General features: G+C 44.1%; 2 protein-coding genes across 2 annotated transcripts in view; one reads left to right on the top strand and one right to left on the bottom strand.

Moving 5' to 3' along the window:
• dnajc17 (DnaJ heat shock protein family (Hsp40) member C17) overlaps positions 1–15,186 on the top strand; it is a 59,160-nt gene extending 43,974 nt beyond the window's left edge. Inside the window, exon 11 of the mRNA XM_021574450.3 lies at positions 14,761–15,186. Coding sequence (XP_021430125.2) covers positions 14,761–14,880 — 120 coding nt within the window. The 3' untranslated portion in view covers positions 14,881–15,186. The remainder of the gene's footprint in view (positions 1–14,760) is intronic.
• LOC110497963 (cdc42 effector protein 3) lies at positions 385–7,025 on the bottom strand. Its single transcript, XM_021574453.3, has 3 exons — positions 6,723–7,025; positions 6,485–6,612; positions 385–4,200 (listed from the first exon to the last, which is right to left on the bottom strand). Exon 3 carries the CDS (start codon positions 4,119–4,121, stop codon positions 3,507–3,509), a length of 615 nt encoding a protein of 204 aa, XP_021430128.2. The 5' UTR covers positions 4,122–4,200; positions 6,485–6,612; positions 6,723–7,025; the 3' UTR covers positions 385–3,506.
• Positions 15,187–16,848: the final 1,662 nt, after the last annotated feature.

Raw genomic sequence — 16,848 nt, 5'->3', positions numbered from 1 at the left:
CATTCAGTACTTCCCTCATGCTCCAGTTCATTGTAATAGCAGTAACTTTCAAAGTGAAACCTGTGAATGAGTAGATGGTTGATTTGGCTTGGAATGTCTGTCCGTACGTGCCCATGTGTAAGTATCTAACATGGACTACTTTACCTCCAGCTGTCTCATGTAATGTCAGGGTGTAATTTCTCTTCAAACAGTAAGTGTAAAATGTGACAGACGGGGCTTTAATATGGCCTCTATGGCACCTCATGACTGTTAGAAAACCAAACATATGTCAGTCCATCAAAGTGTGTAAGCAGTATTATACAAGCCATCTAAAATGTTGATGCGAACCACTGATCTTGGAATTTGACAAGAGTAAAAGAAGTTAGTGTACACACTGGTCTAAAAGAGTGTTTCACAATGTGTTATTATTCTCATAAAACATACAATATACTGAAAGCCATAATTTGTTTTACTGAAAGATGCACAAAACATATGCAGTACAGATGTACCCACAAACATCAGTGACTCCATTAGATTAACATGCTATTGCTAACGCTGTTTAACTGTTTGTTAGCAGCAGGAAACTCATGGCTAGTGAATTTCTTTGTAACGCCTCAAGGATCCCTGGAATGTAACAGCTTTTAGCTTTGCCCCACTGCTTTCCTTTCCTGACAGCCCCCTGCTGTGGTGCTGGCTGTGGCTTTCTCCCAGCTCCCCTTGCAGGTGGGTAAGTGGGCCCAGGACTGGGGGTGGTGGGCGGCGCATCAGGCCCTGTTTGTTCAGCAGGTAGTGTTTAAACCCTCATCAAGAGCCTTGCTGGTAATGAATGGCTGTGGTCCCCAGCCTTCTTGGCTCCAGCAGCACGTGGAAGGATCACATTACCCCTCGCCACCTTCCCCTCTCGCGCCACTCACCAGAGCGAGGGACTCCGATTAACATTTAAGAAAACCGCGCTGGGGTTTTGGGGCACGGACCTGTGGCCTGAGTTGCAGCCCTCCAACCACTGGCTTTATTGGAAGCAGAGCTAAGTGTTTGTTTTCATTGTGTTGTTGGAAAGAGAGACGGGGCTGCCTTCGTGCACCTTCAAGTGGGGCCTCTGAGATGCGTGCGGAAGAGAGATTGCCCTCCCCACACAACGGAATGGCAAGGACGCCAAGTCGTCACAGCTTCAGGACCTTGGAAAACTAAGCCCTCGTTCTTTTTTTCCCCTTTAACATAACATTCTTAAATTGAACAATCCTCTCGAGCTCTGTAGGAAGGAACTGGGTTTAAACTAAGGTGAAAAAGCAGCCAACTGAAAATGCCCACTTTACTTTGAACAGCTTGAGATAAAAAAAAAAAGGTGCTAAATTATTAACTAGACTGTAACATTTTATCTAATGCTGCAACGGGTAATGCTAGAAGAACATGAACTTTGCCCTTTAAAGCGTATGCAGTTTAACCCTTCAGAGGGAAGAATTCCAACGTTAACTCTTTAACATCACATTAGATAATATACACTCATACGGATTCTATTGCTGTATAATAGAAACAACAGATGGATATGATCCAAAAAAATTCAACAAATTAGCGTATAACTCAAACATGACGTTCTGAAATGATAATCTACTGTAAATGAGAGAAGGGATAAGTTGAAACAGAAGTCCATGTGCTGGCTCTTATTGTCCATGGTTTAGATCAGTGTTTCCTAACCTTTTTTGGTTACTGTACCCCAAATCACATTTTGATCTGACCGGAAAACCCACAAAGTACCCCCTCGTGCATTTTACCAGTAGGCCAATGGTCCTTTGAGTCTTCCCCACGTACCCCCTGTGGATAGCCCAAGTACCCCGAAGGGTATACCGTGCATTCGGAAAGTATTCAGACCCCTTGACTTTTTCCACATTTTGTTACGTTACTCCCTTATTCTAAAATGGATCAAATAGAAAAAATGTCCTCATCAATCTACTCCCAATACCCCATAATGACAAAGCGAAAATAGTTTTATAGATTTCTTTTGGGGGGGGGGGGGCAAATTTATTAAAAATGAAAGACACATCTTATTCACAAGTATTCAGGCCCTTTGCTATGACACTTGAATTTGAGCTCCGGTGCATCCTGTTTCCATTGATTATCCATGATGATTCTACAACTTGACTGGAGTCCACCTGTGCTATAATTCAATTGATTCGACATGATTTGGAGAGGCACACACCTGTCTATATAAGGTCCCACAGTTGACAGTGCAAGTCAGATCAAAAACCAAGCCATGAGGTTGAAGGAATTATCCATAGAGCTCAGAGACAGGATTGTGTCGAGGTACAGATCTGGGGAAGGCTACAACAAAAATTCTGCAGCTTTGAAGGTCCCCAAGAACACAGTGGCCTCCATCATTCTTAAATGGAAGACGTTTGGAACCACCAAGACAGAGCTGGCCACAGTAAAAGGCACATGACACCACGCTTGGAATTTGCCAAAAGTCACCTAAAGACTCTCAGACCATGAGAAACAAGATTCTCTGGTCTAATGAAACCAAGATTGAACTCTTTGGCCTGAATGCCAAGCGTCACATCTGGAGGAAACCTGGCACCATCCCTACAGTGAAGCGTGGTCATGGCAGCATCATGCTGTGGGGATGTTTTTCAGCGGCAGGGACTGGGAGACTAGTAAGGATCAAGGGAAATATGAACAGAGCGATCCTTGATGAAAACCTGCTCCAGAGTGCTCAGGACCTCTGATTGGGGCTAAGGTTCACCTTCCAACAGGACAATGACCCTAAGCACACAGCCAAGACAACGCAGGAGTGGCTTATGGACAAGTCTCTGATCGAACATCTCTGTAGAGACCAGAAATAGCTGTGCAACGACGCTTCCCATTCATCCTGACAGAGCTTGAGAGGATCTGCAGGGAAGAATGGGAGACACTCCCCAAATATATGTGTGCCAAGCTTGTAGCGTCATACCCAAGAAGACTCAGCTGTAATCACTGCCAAAGGCGCTTCAACAAAGTACTAAGTAAAGGGTCTGAATACTTATGTAAATTTGATATTGGTTTATTTTTACATTTGCAGAATTTTCTAAAAACCTGTTTTTGCTTTCTCATTATGGGGTATTGTGTGTAGATTGAAGGGGGGGAATGATTTAATCCATGTTAGAATAAAGCTGTAACGTAACAAAATGTGGAAAAAGTCAAGGAGTCTGAATACTTTCCGAAAGCACTACGTACCTCAGGTTGGGAACCACTGGGTTAGATTACCTCACATGAAATGGAGGAGGATCTCTTTGTAGTTACAGTTCTGTCCACATCTCATCCATTACTCTTTGAGTCCATTGCATTTTATATAATTCAGCCACAGTCAGCTAATCCAAAGATTGAGATTATATCCCCATGGTGTTTCAAATGTTCTGACATTGTTTCTTTAAGTCAAGAGTTTTTTTTAATGTCAGCTGTTCATATCCTAGGACAGATTAGAGTGTTCTAATGCCAGTCACATATAATTATGTCAGTGAAGTCTCTTGCTGAGGACCCATGTTTGTCTGGCTGTTCCTCTAATAGTGGAGCCTGTCCATGACCTGCAGCACATCGTCCAGGATGGAGGGGCCCAGGTCCAGGCTGAAGGAGAAGCTGTTGTCCACCTCATCCAGCTGCAGTGTGTTCTCATGGCAGGTCTGAGTGGAATCTCCATCCCTGCCAGAGCTCAGACTGCCCCGGCCAGGACTGTGGCTACTGACCATGACCCCGTGGCTGGGGCTAACACTGGCCTCGATCGCCCCCTCGCCCTCCTCACTGTCCAGCATGGGCAAGGATCGGTACTCCTTCCTCCTCTCTGAGGCGCTGTGGCTCAAGTGGGCCCTTGTCCACTCTGGGATCTTTAGGGCCTCGGCCTCACCCAGGTTAAGTCGTGGGGGTTTGGGTGGAGGGTAGCAGGCCAGGAAGAGGTTATGTTCGCTCTGAGAGCTGTGCAGTATCAGGCTGTGGCCCCCCTTCAGAAAGGACAGGTCCCCGAAGCTGTCACTGCTGGCATTGTTCCCGATGTGGGCAACGTGGCAGAAGTCGGCCAATGGGAGGCTGATCATGTTGACAGAGAGCACCTCCCTGCGCTTCTGGGTCCTAGACCAGCGGGCCGAGGCTGGCTTACGGCACAGAGACATCTTCAGTGGCATCTTACCTGGTCCTGTTGATGTCCTTTGGTTCACTTCTGAGATTAAGCCTAAATGCAGTCTACCATCTTAGAAAAAAGCTCTGTTTTGGAAAAGATAAGAAACAAAATAATTAATTTAAATGATTTCACTTTGAGGTTAGGTTCATGTCAGATCAAGTGGTTTCCCATCAAGAACATATCATACATCTCTGATATAAATGTCCAGGTTTACTTTCATCATTCTGCAGCATACAGGATGTGCACTATTTGTTTCCCTCTACTTTCCAACAACAGATGTAACCTTTGGATTATGTCAAGTTTGATGTGAAAAGGCAGCAGCTATTATTTAGAGAACGCACCTGCTCTGCTTGGTTTTGTATTAATACAATTCTTCAACATTTGGCTCCTGGGAAATAGTCCAACATGTGCTTTGAAGTGTTTGATTTTAAATGTTTACTTTTCAAATCCAGTTTATTCCCATAAATGCAGGTGTGGTCTGCTGAATGCACTAAAGGGATGTCTTAGCCTGATTCTGACTTTCAGTATCTGTGCACCAAATATGCACATTTTAGAGCAGACCCAACATCCTTTATAGAACTCGCCAGCTTGTAGTTCTAAAAAACGGAAATGAGTTAGCCATGGCTCGTTGGTCAAAGCCTATGTGGAAATTAATGGAGGTTTTTTCATCGAGTTTTTGGATAAACGTCCAAAATAAGGTCTGAGGTTAGCACAGGCTTAGGAGATCTGATACCTTTTGTTCTATGAGATAATATCATTCAGCTAACACCACCTTTATGAATTATTAACCTTTTAACATGTTTCGTGTGAAGAGGTGACTCCGGGATGCAGAGTTGCAAAGAAAAAGCCATATCTCAGACTGGCCAATAAAAATAAAAGATTAAGATGGGCAAAGGAACACAGACACTGGACAGAGGAACTCTGCCTAGAAGGCCAGCATCCTGGAGTCGCATTCTTCACTGTTGACGTTGAGACGGGTGTTTTGCGGATACTATTTTAATGAAGCTGCCAGTTGAGGACTTGAGGCGACACTCTAAACACTCTAATGTACTTGTCCTCTTGCTCAGTTGTGCACCAGGGCCTCCCACTCCTCTTCTATTCTGGTTAGCGCCAGTTAACTGTAAAGGGAGTAGTACATAGCGTTGTACGACATCTTCAGTTTCTTGGCAATTTCTTGCATGGAATAGCCATCAGGCAACTACAACTACAGGCTTCACTCTTACTTTTAATCAAGCGTTATTTTATGAATGGGGTGGAATTTGCTACATGTTGAGACAAAACCCAGATTCTTTCAGACACAGTATGCAAATTCATCTTGTTTTATTTCTCTTTAACTTTGGATCTGTTGAGCTGGTTTACTGGTCACAGACAGTTAGTCAGCCTTTCCTGTTAAACATGCTGGATCCAGAAGAGATCACATTCCGCAACTCTTATTTGAGAGAGGTGTGGCAATACCTGGCATGATTTGTTATGATGGTAATGTATGTAGAATTTAACTGGAATATGACTTTCACATACTGTAACTGGTGTCAAACTGGTGTCGATTTTGGTCATTTAGAAGTTAATCTGTACAGTTTCAATCTCAGTTAGCTGTAAATGTTGAGCCTTGAACAGCTACCACCCATTTAGAAAGCAAGGGCATAAAACCTTTTACCTAAGACAACTGAACACACTGAGGAAAGTGTGGCTCTGAAAAGATAAAGTCCATTATAGTTCATGTAAACTCTAGGCCCAAAGCGCAAAATAAAATGCTCCTTATTTTAATCTAGTTGAGTATGGTTCCAGTAACTTAGTCATTTTATTGAGTAACACAGAATGCAGTTCATCTCTGGCTTGTCAAATGGACAATCTCAGTGGTCTCTGTGATTTTACGGGCTCCTAACAGCTTTGCCCATATAATATCTGTGTTCGTGACTTGAAACACTCACTCTGTAAATTTGTAAGGCACTACGGCAAACATGTTTTGTTGGCCCATAAAGGTTTTACTGGCACTTTAGTAGCAGCGGGAGATGGGGAGAGTGTGGACACAACAGCATTCCTTTCCAAACATGTCAGTTGGACGAGGGCGTGTTAGAATTGTAGCGGTCATTATCACGCTAAGGAAACACTTATCTTCCAAGTCCAAATGAAAGAAGTAAAAACTGCTTTGCCATTTACAGTTACTAAATAATCTTTCTCGTCAAACTGCCTTTAGCCGAACACGTTTGATGGAGACTTTTTCAAATGAGTTGGCCACCTGTCCAAATGGAAATGCCTAAAGTATGTTCTCAAGAGCAGGTGTTGGTTAAGTCTCTTAAAACTAATACTTTTGATTGGTTGATCGATAGAGTTTGTAACAACATGTATGATAGATCTGTTAGCTCTTACCTGTACTGCTGTGTACACAGGGCATCTGTATCCCACACCCACACGTCTGTCTCTATCAGGAAGCCAGGCTAGGGCTGATACCTGTAGACTGTGACACTGTTTCTCCTGACATGATGAGGCTTGTTCAACTGCAGTGGGAGAAGCACTGTGAACAACCTTGAGAGAGCGAACTGGTGCCACTTCCCCAGAAAATTCTCTAAATCCTGGATTTAACAGCCTAGCTACTCTTGTCTCTTACCTGTCTTATAATCCTTATCAGTAGAGACCCTGTCAGGTTTGTTGGTTGAGAAAGTGTCCTCTGTAAGTAACCCAGGTGAGTGTAGAAGAGGGTTAAGACGAGCAGGTGGGGTTTTGTGGTTTTTCTCCCTACCTAACGGCAGAGAGTGTTTGCCCTCTGGTGATGTAACCCTTCCTGCTGTGTGAGTCTGAATCATGGGCGTAAATCCCGCTGGCTGCACCCACTACCTGAGGGAGAGGGCAGAACAGGAGCTGCCGGAGTCCCCACTGATTTACTGCTTGTAACATGGATGGAATTGAACTCGGGAAAGAGCACAGCACATTCCTCACACAGACAGGGCCACAGTGACGTGTGTGTGTGTGTGAGAGAGGGGGGGGCTACTCACACTCCGATGGGGTTAACCGATCACTAATCTCCATGGCATTGTCTCTACTCTACTGATTTCCTGTGCTCTGTTAGCTTGTGTAAAGCCCCGGGGCCAACGTAGGCCATTCTGGCTGAGTGGAGGCCAATAGGCGGTGATATCGGATGAAGCCACTGACTAGCATACAGATATGTATGTGTAGAATGGCTGAGTTGCACAAGATAACTTGTTGCCGTTCCAATTCTCACGCCTCTAGCTGCATGCTTGTTTTTGTTATTGGAATGTTGTAGGAATACTGTAGTCATAGTAGAATATGAATTGGCTTCTCAGTATTGCTAGCCTCCAGTCAATGCCACCATAGGCCCAAATGTAAATGTCTTGCTTGTAGTGTAAAATAATTATGTATAGATAGATGGATTTATATACAGTGGCTTCGGAAAGTATTCACACCCCTTGACTTTTTCCACATTTTGTTTTGTTATAGCCTTATTCTAAAATGGATAAAACAAACAAACAAATCCTCAGCAATCTACACACATTACACCCATAATGACAAAGCGAAAACTGTCCAACTCATCCCAAACCATCTCAATTGGGTTGAGGTCGGGTGATTGTGGAGGCCAGGTCATCTGATGCAGCACTCCATCACTCTCCTTCTTGGTTAAATAGCACTTACTCAGCCTTGAGGTGTTGGGTCACTGTCCTGTTGAAAAACAAATGATAGTCCCACCTAAGCGCAAACCAGATGGAATGGCGTATTGCTGCAGAATGCTGTGGTAGCCATGCTGGTTAAGTGTGCCTTGAATTCTAAATAAATCACAGACAGTGTCACCAGCAAAGCACCCCCACACCATCACACCTCCTCCATGCTTCACGGTGGGAACCACACATGCGGAGATCATCCGTTCACCTACTCTGCGTCTCACAAAGACACAGCAGTTGGAAACAAAAGTCTCAAATTTGGACCAAAGGACAGATTTCCACTGTTCTAATGTCCATTGCTAGTGTGTGTTGGTCCAAGTAAGTCTCTTCTTCTTATTGGTGTCCTTTAGTAGTGGTTTCTTTGCAGTCTCCTCTGAACAGTTGATGTTGAGATGTCTGTTACTTGAACTCTGAAGCATTTATTTGGGCTGCAATCTGAGGTGCAGCTAAATCTAATGAACTTATCCTCTGCAGCAGAGGTAACTCTGGGTCTTCCTGTGGCAGTCCTCATGAGAGCCTGTTTCATCATAGTGCTTGATGGTTTTTGCGACTGCACTTGAAGAAACTTTCAAAGTTCTTGACATTTTCTGGGTTGACTGACCTTCATGTCTTAAAGTAATGATGGACTGTTGTTTCTCTTTGCTTATTTGAGCTGTTCTTGCCATAATATGGACTTGGTCTTTTATCAAATAGGGCAATATTCTGTATACCACCCCTACCTTGTCACAACACAACTGATAGGCTCAAACGCATTAAGAAGGAAAGAAATTCCACAAATTAACTTTTAAGAAGGCACATCTGTTAATTGAAAAACACTCGGTGACTACCTCATGAAGCTGGTTGAGAGAATGGCATTAGTGTGCAAAGGTGTCATCAAGGCAAAGGGTGGCTACTTTGAAGAATCTCAAATATAAAATATATTTTAATTTGTTTAATACTTTATTGGACACTACATGATTCCATATGTGCTATTTCATAGTTTTGAAAAACCCTTGATTGAGTGTGCGTCCAAACTTTTGACTCATACTGTATATACTGAATTCGGTCTCTAAGATTACTTTACTGATCAGATCTTTTAAAATGGCTCCAATAAACAAATTCCTGCCACCCTTCCTTCCCCATTAACTCCCTAACGCCAGAACAGACCTTTAACAGATGCAATTACTCAAGCAGATATACTAACTGCCTTATCATAACATTTATCCAAGACTGGAACTGAAAATTTAAATAACTCCCAATTCAGTATTGTTTTTCTCCACCCCTACCCCATCCACTATTTTGTTTTGTTGGGAAGCCATGGTTTCATGCAAGCAGACCGTCAAGGGAGAGGATAGCGTGCTTTATCTGTGGTGATGTGGTCACACAGGGCTTGGCTTGCATAATTCTGGGAACTTTCAATAAATTCCCTGGGGTTCCAGGAAACCTGGTTGGAGGTTTCCAGATTTTCTGCTTGTTCCCTCCTCATTCTAGGATCCCCCAACCAGGACTTTGTGAAAACCTGGGAATTTATTGAAAGTTACAGGAATTTTGCAACCCTACACAGAGCTCACCATTAGACCAGGGGTTTGAGGTGTGTTTACTCTCATGTTTGTGTTTAGTACATTGTCCAGACTGGGGTGATTACCATAAAATTACCATTGTCCATAAGAGCAGAATGGTGTCTGACTGCCTTCTTCTCAATCTCTCCCTTCTCAGAGCAGTGTTGGTACTGTGGTCTTTCTGGACCGACTATGTTCTCCCACAAACCTAGGATGCTGCTTGTTTTTGTAATAGGAAAAAGTGCTTACAGGTACTGCTTTGACTGGCTCTATAAAGCAAAATTGAGGCTTTTGTGGATATTCATTTGGGCCTTTTGTTGTGTGTTCTTGTCTTGTGAACCACAGACAGAGCAGTGTTTCACAGTGTTAAGATGTTTCCTCTCACATGGAATACACAGCAGTTCGGTTGTGGCCCTGATATAGTGTGTGATGAAGATCTGTACAGGATTGAAACAATGGATGCAAACCAGTAAAATCCATCACTAGACAGTGAGAGAGCCTGTGTCGTAACTGTCGCTCTACAATGATGAGTGAGTCAGATAGACAGTGATGAGCTTTGTGGCAGAGCTCCAACTGAAACTCACCTGACTGAATGGATAGACCTCTGTCCCTCAGGATAGGCAGTTTAGTTGCATCTGAATAAGTTTCATTGTGTAACATGACAAAGTTCTCTTGTCTTCATGTACAGTTGTGGACCAAATTCCAGGGGTGGTCTTATACCATCCCATACATTTTACCTAGGCAATCTTAACAGATACGTGACGTGAATTACATCATGTCCTCTAATAAAACAGTCTGTTCCATTTCAAATCCTTGTGTATTGTTATGATTGGAATACACACAGACTTTTTCCCCACTGTGAGATTTGTAGAAGTAAAGCTTCATTGCCGTGTTTGCAGACTAGCAGACCAGACATGTGTGTGTGTGCCGTTCTCCGTGGGAGGTCAGGGAAGTCTGAGAATGTTTACCTGCTTGTGTCTCCTGGCAGTGAATTATTTGTAATTATTAAATGAAGGGTTTGATATTTAGGGTTCTTTGAATGTCTGGGCTCTGAAGTAAACAGTGTGTGGACTGCTGCATTCCAGTTGCTGTTTGTTCAGCACATTAAGCAGATAAGGAACCATAACACATGCTCAAAGCAGCAGTACAGACCTCTCATCAGGCAGCACACCAGACACACACAAACCACCAGCTTACTCAGACGCACGCACACACAGTAAGAAATGTTTTATGTGTATTTGTACTTGAACCTTCCTTTCACTTAATTTTTTGTCATGTCTCTTTTGGGATATTGAGGGTTTCAATTCTACATTGTTGCTGGTTTAGTGGCCCCAGTGTTTTAAAATCAAATCTGTTGCAATCAGGGGGCTTTTCCCGGAAGGCCCTGATGTGAAAGACATCATTCTGGTATTACAAAGATGTATTGTTGGATATTACATAGCTGAACAGCCCTCTCCCCATCTCTCTGTCATAGAAACTCCCAACACATCCATCATACAGGGAAATGCCAGAGCACAGGGAGTTCACGTCTCAACTTCCATTTCTCTTTCATTTTGTTTATTTCCTTTATGGGTTTTCAAATGCACCCTCTATCCAGCAGGCTCAAATCCAGCCCTCTACAGCCCCCCGAATCCAGTGCTGACTGGCTCTTCCTTCACACTTTACACTATTCACGGACCAGAGCTTTCACCTAGACACCAATACCTCTTCATTTAGCCACCTGCACACAGCTTACTCAGTCCGTTGTCACATGCTGCTACAGTAGGTTTTAGTAGTTATTGCGTGGTTTGGCCCTGTCAAGGCTGTTAAACCTTATTCGCTACATTTCAGCAGTTATTAGGGCATTACATAAATACAGTATGTTCCTGTTTCTATAGGTTAGCTTTCCTTCTCAGGGAAAAGGGCCTTTGCCTGTGAATGGCATCCATAAACCATGTTTTCAGGACTAATTGTGGAAATTACTGAACAACACAGGAAGTAGACTTGGAGCCTATTTCAATAGCTGTTATTGCAGTATTATGAGTTAGTATTTGTTCCATCATTACAAGGAGTCGGTCTGTAGATCGTTTTGTCTGTCCTCAAAAAAATGATTGATCTTCTCCCTGAATTTACTCTTGTGAGGAATCTTAGTTTGGCTGTAGCATATGCGATCCTCCTGCCCAGTGTGTTATTTTTAGTTAGCGGGAGCATCTGGGCATACACTCGCACATATCAAACACACCCCTAATGATCTCTAAATAAGTGTTTGGCTCCTATAAATCACCGGCTCCATAACCCACTGACACACACACACACACACACACTCGGACACACTGCAGAGAAATGGCCCCTTGATTAGTTTCATCAGACGGCAGTACCGTCTGTATTATTGTAGACCTAGCAGTAATTTACCTGGACAACCACTATGGTTTGGTAGAAGTACCCTAGTCTATAGGAGGAGCTGTTGTAAAGAAGATAGCGTTTAAACCTATTTGTCTCAGACACCTTGGAGCAGGATGTCTCGTTGCTTGCAGTGGATCTTGGTGAGAGGGGGAAAGCAAACTGGAGCTAGGCGATGTGGATCAGATTGTTCTGCAAGAAGGTGATGGCTTAAAGTCCTTTTCAGGCTTGTCTAAATCATTCAAATACTTCTATGTTTATCAGTACTGTACACAAACACAATAACTCCTTTTAAATCTCTATTTAAGGTTAATGAGGGCTGATGGCTCCTAGTCTGTTTCTGGACAGGCAGTTAGGCGTGCAGACCAGCTCCGTCTCAGGTCCATGACACATAATAGGCCTTCATGACATCATCAGGTCCTCATAGCCCCCGGGAGACTTACTTCTGTCATGAGCTGGGGAGAGAGTGATTTTACAAGGGGGAGAAGAAGAGCTAGAAGTATCTCTTTCTCTCTTATCACCCCCATGCTAGCTGTGCATTGGCCATCTGACTGGGGATGTAGATAAAGGGCCTCATTGCCAAAATCTTGAACTATCACTTTAAGGGGCGGCAGGGTAGCCTAGTGGTTAGAGCGTTGGACTAGTAACCGGAAGCTGACGAGGTACAAATCTGTCGTTCTGCCCCTGAACAGGCAGTTAACCCACTGTTCCTAGGCCGTCATTGAAAATAAGAATTTGTTATTAACTAATTAATTACTTGCCTAGTTAAATAAAGGTAAAATAAAAAGGAAGGAATACAGTCCTTGTATGATCATTTGCCAGATCAGATACTTCTTTTCAACAAAAGTGAGAGAACTGTGTGTAACTCAAGACAAACACACACAGAGAGACAGGTGGGTCTAATGTAGAGCAGATCTCCTGATCCCATCTGTCTGTGGGGGAAAATACTGTGCCTGGCCACCTGCAGCATAGCCTGCCGTCTGCTGTGGAGCACCCTGACTCACCGCCCTGCCTGGCGTATGGTGCTGATGTTACGGCTGGCCTGGTGTCAGGTTGTAGCATGCTGTTGGGAGGCTCCGGGCCGTGAGTGATATCAGTGCTGTTAGTCAGCCCTGAGCGAATGAGCATGGAATGGAGCTGTGTGTGTGTGTTTGTCATCCTGCCTCTGTGCTGGCCTGGTCCTCTTTGTTGTGGGCCTCATTGTTTATCTTATGTGGTTTCCCTAGTCTCTCTCCAGCCGCTGGTGTGTTTATGGAGCAACACACACACGCACACAAACACACCTCCCCAAGTGTTAAGTTAGTCAGGGATGCACAGACTAAACGCGTACGTTGAGTGTGAGCCCACCAGGCAAGGAAACGGCTCTCATCTATGGAGAACTGTGTCACTCTCCTTAGACCCCTGTTTGTGTTCAGAGCTCACCTCCTACATGGGAAGTGAACCAATATAATCTCTATTAACCTTACATGGGAAATAAATAGAGACATACAGTATTAGTGTCCATATAAGCCTAGTTTTTCATATAAGCATTTCAGAGAATGGCCAGTAGAGGTCTGTGTGGAGTAAAGGTGTATGGTGGGTGGAAGGGGGGGCTGCATTCCCTCCGGCCCACAGTTACACCCTTTGTTTTGTTTAATTGAAGATGCAACAGTTGTTTATTTACTTAAGTGAGCTTGCGTGATATTTCATGGTTACATCTTAGACAAGAACTTGATCTCACATTACTGGAATGATAATCACAGCTGTCTATCCAACAGCATGGAGAGGGAGCCTGCCTCCCCACGCCATCCCTCTTTCTCCTCCTCTCTTCCTACCCCTCTCTCTCGTACACACGGGTGGATGCTGGAGTCCCAGTGATCTTTTCCAGATGGTTTACCTCACCGAGCCACTCTAACCCTTCTTCATTCTCTACACTTTCTCTCTCTCCCCCTTTCTCTTCTGTGTCCCACTCTGTCTCTCTCACATTCACACACTCACTTCTCTCTGCTCACTGGCTTGTTAGGGAGACACTTCCTTGGCACAGCAGACTTCCTCCATCTAATCCTATAAAACAGGTTTATTCTGTGGACACTCCGCCCCCCCCCCCTCCATTGAGGATTAGGGGCGGTGCGTGTGTCTGACTGGCTGTGTGTGTGTGCACATGCATCAAATTAAATTGTATTTGTCACATCCGCCAAACACCACTGGTAAGCGTGTCTTTGCATACTTGTGTGTGTCAGCCCCTAGTGCTTACCGTGCAGCCTAGTGCTTACCGTGCAGCCTAGTGCTTACTGTGTGTCTCTCTGTCTGTCTGTCTGTCTGTCTGTCTGTCTGTGAGACTGATCAACAACTACAGGAAGCATTTGGTTGCAGTCATTGCAGCTAAAGGTGGCACAACCAGTTATTGAGTGTAAGGGGGCAATTACTTTTTCACACAGGGGAATTGGATGTTACTTATTTTATTTATTTAATAAAAAAGTATGCATCTTTTTGGGAGTAAACTCAGGTTTCGGTTGAAGATCATAACATTCAGTATCAAAAATAGAGAATCAGAGAGGGGGCAAACTTTTTGGCACTGTATGTCTGAAACGGTCCTCCCTCCCACACACCTGTCCGGTTCTCTCCTCCCTTCCTTTCCCTTCACCTGTCCTGTCCTCTCTTCCCTTCCCCTCACCTGTCCTGTCCTCTCCTCCCTTCCCCTCACCTGTCCTGTCCTCTCCTCCCTTCCCCTCACCTGTCCTGTCCTCTCCTCCCTTCCCCTCGCCTGTCCTCTCCTCTCTCTGGTCCTGTGGCTGCTGTCTTTTTTTCACGACGAGTGACAGACAGTAATCATTTGGTCCATGCTCTGTTGCACACCTATGTCACATGTAGAGCTTGTTTTTGTATTTGCACTGTGTTATCCCATTATTAATGCAATGGCTTAGCATGGTTTGCTTCTTCATATTGACCGTTTTACACTGGTAACTAAGGTAAAGGTGGTGAAATGACTATGGTAAAGATCACTGGTTGTAACTGCTTTGTACCTGTCCTCTGCCTGCCTGTCCCTGTTGATCTGACTGTTTGTCTACCCTTACAGGGCGCCCTGAGCAGTGAGCGGGACTATGAGAGCGTGGTGCTGATGAATATGAGACAAGCGTCAGAGAGACAGAGACTCATAGAGGAGATGCAGAGAGAGGACAAGGAGGATGCAGCATAGTACCAGCCCAGATCCAGTCTCAGACCGGGATTCAATCCAAGGTGTGTTTTCTGTAAGCGTGCGGTGCTTGACATTTGAAGGTCCTTTCCGTTTGAGCTGACATCTGCACCCTATACTGTGAATGCCATCTCCGCGCTTCAATGTATCTTTGAATGAATCCTGGCCCCAGACCCAGTCCAGCTCTTCCTAGCCACAACTAAACTACAGTTTACTATACACCTGATGCTTTAGTTTCATAAAGCACATCTCATTTGTGTTTAAAAAAAAAAAAAAAATATCTGTTGAATAAACATATTTTTTAAAGAACGGGTGTGTTTCTGGTTTGTCATTTACTGAATTACTACCAGCTACTATTCTAATGTAAACTGAACCAGTGTACTTTTTCATCCAAACCAAGATAAGATGAACAGGGGAACAAGAAGTTTATACTAACAAGGAATGTTATCATAACGTATTGCAAAAGACCCCAAAGAGATGGGCCATCCAACACTGCTATACCACATCTAAATGATGCAATCATGTAATTTGCATCTGTCAGTATCACTTTCTCAAACTGTAAAAAGTTAGGGTAATGAACAATCTTTGCAGCAAAGAGACTGAGTCGTTTCCCTTTAATGCAATGTTGTCTTCCAACAGTGTAAACCACAGACCATGTGAAAAGAAGATGGGGAAATCATGGCTATTACATTTTTAACTGTCAATCAGCCTGGGATGGGAGTGGTAGTACTGTAGGCATGTTTTCAAGGGAATGTTTGTGGGCCCATGTGATGAAATGGGAACATACTCTAGAGGCCCTTTATTACAGCAGTGGTGGTTATGATTGTTTTGAGTTTTGTATATCGAAGGTACTGTACAACTTCAAGGCTGATACTTGATCTGAAGACTTTAGTACCACCCTGCACTGAACTTTTACATTGTAGTTAGCGTTCAAAATATGCCTATTCTAAGTGCGATTCACCCTTGTCTCCTCTGTCAAATCCTGTTTACTGGTTGTGCTACAATAAATACATCTGTTCCTTGAAAGTATCATGAAGAGATAATCTGATGACTAGTTGGTCATCCCAGTGAAAACAACTGAACTGAAGATCAACTGTACACGTCCCGTAAGTCGTTGGCATTCATGAAAGATATATTCATACAGTATCATGACCGTTCCTCTCTTGCCTGAATGTTGTGGTTTCAGATGAGTTTCCCAATAGAGGCTGTTAAATGAGTTGCTCATGGAGGAAGAGGTCTCCTGATGTCACTGCCGAATGCTGGGATGTCTGGGCCACTTCCATTTAGGACCTGACACACTGAGCTAGGCTACAGTCACTCTGACCAGAGAAACAAACAGTTGTAACAGTGTCCCCTCCGTGGGACATCCAAAAACAAAATAGATGTATGTTGTCCCTCAGGGGACTATGGTATAATGTAGTCTATTCCTGGGGCTGTGTGAAGTTTCTTCCTGTCATCGTGTTATTTTGGAGACTCATAGCCAGCTGGTTGGTCCAACCCAGTGATCCATCTCCCCGGCACTCCCAGCCTGCCACAGCTCTCTTACACAACGGTCAGCTGTGGTGTGGTGTGAGCCATCGTGTCCCTACACTTCTCTCCCCACACTCTCCTCTCCTAGTGCAATATACACTAATCAGATGGTTTTATTTATGCATTTGATGGACGGCCTGTCGTACCCCGAGAGAAAAAAGCTGAACATTGAGTCCAAATTACAAGAGGGAATACAATTACAGTTCCAGGAACACATCCTGACCGTGCCCAGTGCCAGCGGATTGTGCTGCATGCAAATGAAACAGGAAGATATGGCGTCCCAACAAAAGCCATCCAATCAACAGGAGAAGACTCCGGCGGCATCTTCACAGCATCCTCTTCCTCAGATCCTCTGTCCGTGTGGAAGCTGGCAGCTCCTCAGATGCCAGCAGAACCTGGAACTGACCACAGTTGCGCCCGCATGTAGAAATTAGGGCCCTT

The sequence above is a fragment of the Oncorhynchus mykiss genome, chromosome 19 (assembly GCF_057628025.1).
Source record: "Oncorhynchus mykiss isolate SJ-2025 chromosome 19, ASM5762802v1, whole genome shotgun sequence".
In the NCBI taxonomy this organism is placed as follows: domain Eukaryota; kingdom Metazoa; phylum Chordata; class Actinopteri; order Salmoniformes; family Salmonidae; genus Oncorhynchus; species Oncorhynchus mykiss.
This window is presented reverse-complemented; position numbering and strand designations above follow the sequence as displayed.

Coding starts and splice junctions, on each gene's coding strand:
- LOC110497963 (XM_021574453.3), bottom strand. CDS start 4,121: ATGCCACTGAAGATGTCTCTGTGCCGTAAGCCAGCCTCGGCCCGCTGG.